This window comes from Paramisgurnus dabryanus, chromosome 1 (assembly GCF_030506205.2).
Source record: "Paramisgurnus dabryanus chromosome 1, PD_genome_1.1, whole genome shotgun sequence".
Lineage (NCBI taxonomy): Eukaryota > Metazoa > Chordata > Actinopteri > Cypriniformes > Cobitidae > Paramisgurnus > Paramisgurnus dabryanus.
Window position 1 is genome coordinate 69,494,987 of NC_133337.1, and position 7,728 is coordinate 69,502,714.

A 7,728-nucleotide genomic window follows, 5' to 3' on the forward strand; every position below is an offset into this window, starting at 1 on the left:
ACAAACAGCAATTTGATCATTATTTGATATTGTAAACAACACAAACACACAGTAATAGTCTCTAAAGATACTACAGAATACCATTAGCTTTTTGTCATCAAGTTTGTAACAGATGTATCACGAAGCCTGTTTCATGATCTTGAAACCAAACAGTCTGTGGAATCGATACACGCAATGTGTATTGATTCATCAGGCATTGTCGGATCCTTCTTGGGGACACAGGTCCATTGGAACATCATCAGACATTACTTGAGCCGTACAAAGGGTGGTGTTGTTGTAGGGTGATGGTCCACCATCAGATACTGTGGAGGACTTATTGAGTGCACAGGTCCAACTGTAGGTTCTCGCATCTTCATATTGCTCTGGGGTGGGTAGCGCAAATGTGTTGGTGTAGCAGTAGGAGTCCATAGTTTCTTGAAACTTGTTAAGCGAATGTGTTTGAATGAATCATACTGGTGCCGTTTTAATGACTGTAACGGATAGGCGGAGATAGGAGTCCTGGAGTTAGGGACACCCCTCTCTGGGCGTAACAACTTCACTTTAAACATCTGCGTGATTTGTTTAAGTGTAAACCTTATGCCAGTGACTTTGTAATTGATCTTGTTTCGTTTCTATAGGTTATGTAACAAACTCTTTATCGCATAAGTTATTGTGCAGTAGCCATTAGATAGCTAATTACTTCAGAAAATAATATCACAGATCCCCTGACAGTTAGTACATCATACATGTTGGTAATCTCTTGAAAATTGTTGCTAGAAGATTAAGGTAACGCTTCAACACTGTTTATGTTTTAGATTTATTTACTAAATCTTTCACAGCGAATATAGCAAAAATGTTTGAAACTGTAAACTTGTAAAATCATCAGTGGCAACATAATACAGAATGCTTAGGTTTTTATTTAGTAATCCTTTTAACATAAAACTTGAGAGTCTGTTGCATGCAACAGCAATGCGATGAAACACATCGTGACAAACAGTAATGTGTGTTAAAACCTTTGTAAATTGAGTCACAACCATCTACAACTTGGTAATGTTTGAAATAGTATGGTTACATTTAAACAGGTACCATTAGATTGAAAACATCTATATGACGGTGAAGGTTGTTTTTGCAAATACTTAGATTTAACATTTCTGCATCGATCCTTAGTGTCAGTTCAGGCAGAACAACTTTTGTCATACACATTTGTTTAAAGATTAAAATAAACAGCTTGTGTCTAAAAATACGCCAACAAACCTTTGCATACAGGTTTTTATGTTATTAAACATTGAGACTTGTGATGTGTTTAGATCTGTGTGTAAGAAACATTACAGCTTACTGTTTTTAAAAATCAGGACGCATATAAATTATGTTAAAATTCAAAACTTTTGCGTTGTTTCTCTGCATTCATATAATTTCCAAACAAACAAAAGTAATTGTCACACCCCCACATGATCATGGGAGACACTTAAAAGTAAAATGCTTCATCATTTTGTAAATGTTAAAACGGTGTCATGTTCTGAAGTTTTCTATAAAAATCTAGACCGAAACCACCCAAACATGTTTAAAACGAAGTAAAACAGTTTGCACATTCTAAAAATGTTGGTACGGTTGATGTGAACGACATAAATTGCTGACTTTAAGTCTTTGAATCCATAGGTTTTGAATGTAAATGTATGTTTTGTGAATGCATAGCATGCACGCAACCAACACTTAAAACATTGTGGTGTAATCTGTGGATAGACCCCTGGTCATGAATATCTTAACATTCGTTACTTTGGAAATATTCTTGATATATCAGAGAATGGTTTGGTACAGCAAGCCACAATAATTAAACAATGCGTAATCATCTTAAGAAGATATTTGCGGGGTTTTTATTAATGTTTTCAAACATTATATCACAAATAACAAGCAATAGTTCAGATAATAAAAAAATCCGTAAAAAACAATAATAATAATAATATTGAGTATAAGAAACACCAACAAGGTATCAAAAAACATGTATAAACCGGATTATATAAACATTGAAAATTTTCCCGTTGTATCTGGTATTGAGAACACTCAACGGTATAAGTTTAAAACGGCAGAAAACGGCTTTGTCACTTACAAAGTCGGATTTTTTAACAGAGTGATAATTTCGGCGATTAACCCCAACAGTTTTCTTCGCTCTGTATCCTGGATTGCAAAACCATCGACTACAAACTGCTTAAACTGTACATAATCGTGCCATACATAATGCAAAAAGTCTTTGAGCTCTTCTGGAGTCACTTCATTTCCTGTGCTGTCCGTGACCTGTTCATCAGCCACAAGTTCGTTTCTATAGGCCTGTTGATTACCAGGCAGTGGCTCCGGGTCCTGTTCGGAATCCACGATTCTTTGAACATCGAGGTTCTGGGTCAAAACATATGGGGACAATTCTGTATCCTCAGAACCAACCTCTTCTCGATTTAGTTGTATCACAGCGATGGTCTGTTCGGAATCCACGGTTCTTTGAACATCGAGGTTCTGGGTCAAAACATATGGGGACAATTCTGTATCCTCAGAATTGTTGTCTTCTTGGTTTATGTGATTCACCCCTAACTCTGGGGTCTGTTCGGAAGCCACAGTTGTTCCTTGTACATTCATGGACGCTGATGGTGATTGCACCGGTGTAGGTATTTCAAAATCACAAGCGTCCCATGCGATAAACAGATCCTCATCCCAATCTACAAAGCTCTCTACTATGTCATGTGTGCTCGACCCTGCAATTAGATAACCTCTGTTATTAAAAAATCTCTAATGCTGTATAAACACCTTGACCAGATGTTCTAGCGTCAGACTCCAATGGTCCTACATTATCGCTCGCGATGACTCTGTCATTCAAAACTGTAAACAGATGACTATGTTATTAAATATCACTTTAAAATAAAACAATATGTTTAAAGACCATTTCTAGATACGTACCGGGGGGCACACTCCGAACCGTTCGTTGTCTCTTTGCATCAGTATTTCGTAAAGTTGTATGCGGGCCCCTTGGTGTGTGAATCTCGGCCTGAATGGATCTCTGTCTTTTGTGTGATCCATTGCCACCCAGTGTTGTGTGGGGTATATTATCCACCAGGATAGACAAATCCGCTGCAATACCATAGCACAGTTGTTTATCTTATAAATAATTAACTTTAATGTAACTCGTCAGTAAAATCACCTTTACGTACAGAGTGGTTTGCGTATCCCAGATCTACCATCGTTGTGTCGAGTAGCCGTAGCACAGATCCCTGTGAATGATAGACCTTTGGATCATAAGCGCTGTGGCATCATTTACACACGCACACGCACACGCACACGCACACGCACACACACACACACACACACACACACACACACACACACACACAAACACACACACCCAGACACACGTCTTACCGTTCTCGTTATTTCTTAGAAACCCTGATGTATTGGGTATGCTATCCAGGAGGTTAGACAAATTCGCTACAATGACGACAGATTTGTTTTTTAGTAATTTTGAAAACAGACCAAAATGTTGTAACAAACAAAACAAAAACAAAAAAAGTTAAACACAAATACGTACCGAGTGTGTGGAGACCTGCAACTCCCCACACCACATCTCGATCAGATGATCTAATGTTGTTATGCACTGTGAAAATAGTTGGGGGTGATCGTAAAATACTTTGTAACCAACATCCACACACACACACACACACAGATAAACAACTTACAGTTTTCATCATTAACCGTGGGGTTCCCCAATCCTGTAGGAAATAGAGTGTTATAGATTTAATCATTTATTTATTTTATGTAAGTGGATCGTTTAAAATTATATCTAGAAAACGTTAAAACATACCTGTATTTAAAGCACAAATTTCAGCCGCAACATTAGCGTAGTCGGTGTCGTTCAGGGCTCCTATAACAATAACCCCGATATGTTATCCGGTCCTTTGTAGGGTTTTTTCTTTTTTTTATTTATTTTTTTTTTTTGTAACACACAACATATTTGAAAAACAATACAAACTTTTAAACACACTCACCAGTAAGGTATGTCTCCATTTCTTTTCTAGACTCTTTAACGCAGACTTTCTCGCTGTAAGTTTCAATCACTAGTTTTCAGGGGTGTTAAAATACATTCTGAGTGGTGCCTTACTTTATACGAAACTGTTAAAGACGAGAGATCTGGTTTGTGTCAACTGATAACAGCTTGTAAGCATAATTGATTCTTGATTGTCTGTAGAGGAACTTATGATGTTACAAACGAACCTTAAAAGACCGCATAATACGCATGGTTGAATATATTGCTTTAGAGCCTCATATAAAAACATGTGGGTAATTAACCTCAATGCATGTCTCTGCTGTGTTCTAACTAGTTTCAATGTAATGAAACCACCTGCCATTGTATCAGTGAGACGAATATCATGAATTATTTGTACCATTAGGGACCAGCCAGATAAACACCTTGTTTTCACCACAACATATGTAATCATATATAAACATAAATACACATACACACGTACGATTTTAGTATTCACATTGTATACAAACCACAAGATAGGGTGGAATGTTTTAAGCTTCAAAAAAGTTTTGTTTTTAAAAACCCCCACAGATATAAGTACGCACCAGCCTAAGTTTTCTGACAACTTTGTTGTACATAATCACATTTTTTTAATCAGAGCCTTGTTTAAGAAGTCCCTAAATCTAAAATATACCTTTTACTTTGTCAGTGTGCCCCTATTACATTTTTTCCACCACAGTTTTTAAAAGACACTTGTTTACAGCCCGCCACCTGCTGTGAACAGCCATCATCATCTCCGACACTGTTATAAGACCATCATCAGAAGCTTTGTGTCTTATCAGAAAAATACAGCTTATAGTTAAATAGATAATAACAGATTTAAGTTTAACCAGTTACAACTAAAATATTTTATTCTTGCGTGACTTTAAAGAAGTCTCTTTACAAAACAAACGTATTATCAAGTTGTATTTATAAGACACACGCAGTCAATTCCCCTAAGTCTAAAATAATTAAAAAAAAATTGTCAGAGCATACAATATAAGACTCTTTGTATAATATACACATATTCACACATGTTTTAAGAAGCCTTTAATTAAAAATAAAACCCCAAAATGGGGTGAATACGTCTTAAAAACATTTAAAAGTTTATTAACGTCATATATAAGTTTCTCTGTCACCATCTGTGCAGGTATACACATGTCTTAATCAGAGACTTGGTTAAAGATTCCCCTAAATCTAAAATAAAATCCTATTTTGCCATAGTGGACAGAATTACATTTATTAACATTATTTTAAAATGGCCGATATGAACGCTCACCCGGTACTTTGTCAGGCACCGCCGGATCTTTAATACGTGTGAAACTATAGTGCAGGTTATGAAAAGATTAAACTTTTATTTAGTTTAAAATAAATAGCCTTTAGTCTATAGAATGTGTTATTGGTGTCCTCGGTGGTTTTGGCACTGTTCATCGCTATACCACTGCTGAATATTTCATTAAATAATTTGTTACAAACAAATGCTTTATTTTTGACAGAGTGTCCATATTACATTTTACCATTACAGTTTTAAAAGACTCTACATAGATTACAAACCGACCCTGCTGTGAAATATCTATCACATACGGTCATAAGTTCAGCATCAGAAACTTTGAGGCTGTTCAGTAAAATATAGCTTATAGTTAAATAGATAATAGTACATTTAAGGTTAACCAGTTACAACTAAAATATTTTATTCTTGCGTGACTCTAAAGAAGTCTCTTGCCAATACAAACGTATTATCATGTTGTATTTATAAGATACACGCAGGCAATTGACCTAAAATCTACATAATAATTTATTTTTGTCAGAGCAGACAATATTGTATAATATACACATATTCACACATGTTTTAAGAAGCCTTTAATTAAAAATAAAACCCTAAAATGAGGTGAAGACATCTTAAAAAACATTTAAAAGTTTATTACGTCAGATATAAGTTTTCTGTCACCATCGGTTCACGTATACACATGTCTTAATCAGAGACTTGGTTGAAGATTCCCCTAAATCTAAAATAAACTCATATTTTGCCATAGTGGACAGAATTACATTTATTAACTTTATTTTAAAATGGCAGATATGACCGTTCACCCGGCGCTTTGTCATGCACCGCCGGATCTTTAATACGCGTGAAACTATAGAGCAGGTCATGAAAAGATTCACGGAACTCATGAATCGTTTAAAATTGTATTTAGTTTAGACTTTCGTCTAAAGATTATAGTATTGCCGGCTCCGAAGGTTATGGCTCAGATCATTGCTTAAACTATACACGTATACGGTATATTTCATTAAATAACTTGTGATGTTACAAACAAATGTTTTAATCGTAGCATTGTTCATGATTTGTCTAAAATCTAAAATAAACATTTACTTTTTTGACACCGTAATGGGGGATTGTTTTACCAACATTGAGTTTTAGAAATCTTTAATCGCTTTACAACACGCACCCCTGTGAAAGAAATGCAGGCCGTATTGAGAAGCGCACGGGTCGAAAAGGGAGGGGTGATAGATAGATACAGCAAATGTCAATAAACAGCAAATGTCACAAACACAACCTGTCATTAAACATGACAGCATACGCGTGACATAAAACACACTCAGGAAAAACAATCACTCTAAATGACCGGCCATAAACCCATTAAATACTTTCTGTCTAAAGTTGACAACTTGTACAGATTTTTGATTGATGGTCCCGCCCCCCTGTCAAAGGGGTCATAAAACACGACCTGTCAACGGGTGGGGGAGGGGGTCATAAAAGTTTGACGAGAGGTGCCCCGTTATAACTACTTACCTTGATAAAGGCGATTTACCTTGCTAAAACATTGGTGGTAATTAACTCTTTCCCCGCCATTGACGAGATATCTCGTCAATTAAGAGAAACCGCTTCCCCGCCAATGACGAGATTTTCCGTCTTTCCGCAATACCGCTATTATCCACTATCCTTCCGCAACTTTTTAAAACCGGAAGTATTGCCCTATGGCAAGCTGCTGCATGTCCGTGTCTGTTTTAAAGATCGCTCTGAATCGGATCTCTATGAAAAGTCCGTCACAAAAATGGAATTATCTCTGCTTTTTGCTCAAAATATGGTGTTTTTGCAGAAACCTACCCATATTCAAAAGCTGATTGCAAAAGAACCACTAAAGGTAGGATGAAACGGTTTTTTTTGTTTGAAAGCAGAGGGTCTGTTCTTTCATTTAGTATATTGTATGTTTATATATTTAAAGAAGAACATTTTCTGGAAGGCATTAAACTTTGGTGAAAATCATGAAAAACGCTGGCGCTGGCTGGCAACTTTTTTTTAAAACGCTGGCGGTGAAAGAGTTAATAAACTCTGCTTCAGTGAGTGTCGGGCGCCACCTGGTGGGCAGTGCTGAACAGTGCTCGCCATAGCCTACAGGTATACAAATCACTTTCGCACCATTTTTCTTAGAGATATTTGATGCAAAACAGAGAGCACATGAAAAAGAGTGTTTGAAACTCGTAGCAGCAGATTCAAGCAGTTGTATTTATGTACTTGTGTTTGGGCTAGAAAATATTAAAAAAATAAAAAAATATTTGTGAAAAAAAATTGTACACACATGCAAGTCTCATCGCACAGATGCACAAACTGATTTTGCGAATGTACAAAATTTGTGTGTGACTTCACATTATTTGATGCAGGCGTTCAAGTAGGTTATGCACCATATTTACTGCAGCAATTGTAGCAAAAAATG

General features: G+C 36.3%; 1 protein-coding gene across 1 annotated transcript; it reads right to left on the minus strand.

Moving 5' to 3' along the window:
• Positions 1–1,991: 1,991 nt before the first annotated feature.
• Positions 1,992–4,552, minus strand: LOC135734483 (uncharacterized). The gene is made up of 9 exons (XM_065253336.2): positions 4,002–4,552; positions 3,818–3,877; positions 3,693–3,725; positions 3,545–3,610; positions 3,379–3,444; positions 3,171–3,230; positions 2,920–3,090; positions 2,770–2,841; positions 1,992–2,717 (listed from the first exon to the last, which is right to left on the minus strand). The coding sequence occupies exons 1-9, from the start codon at positions 4,018–4,020 to the stop codon at positions 2,080–2,082; spliced, it is 1,185 nt and encodes a 394-aa protein (XP_065109408.1). The 5' UTR covers positions 4,021–4,552; the 3' UTR covers positions 1,992–2,079.
• Between the last annotated feature and the right edge of the window lie 3,176 nt (positions 4,553–7,728).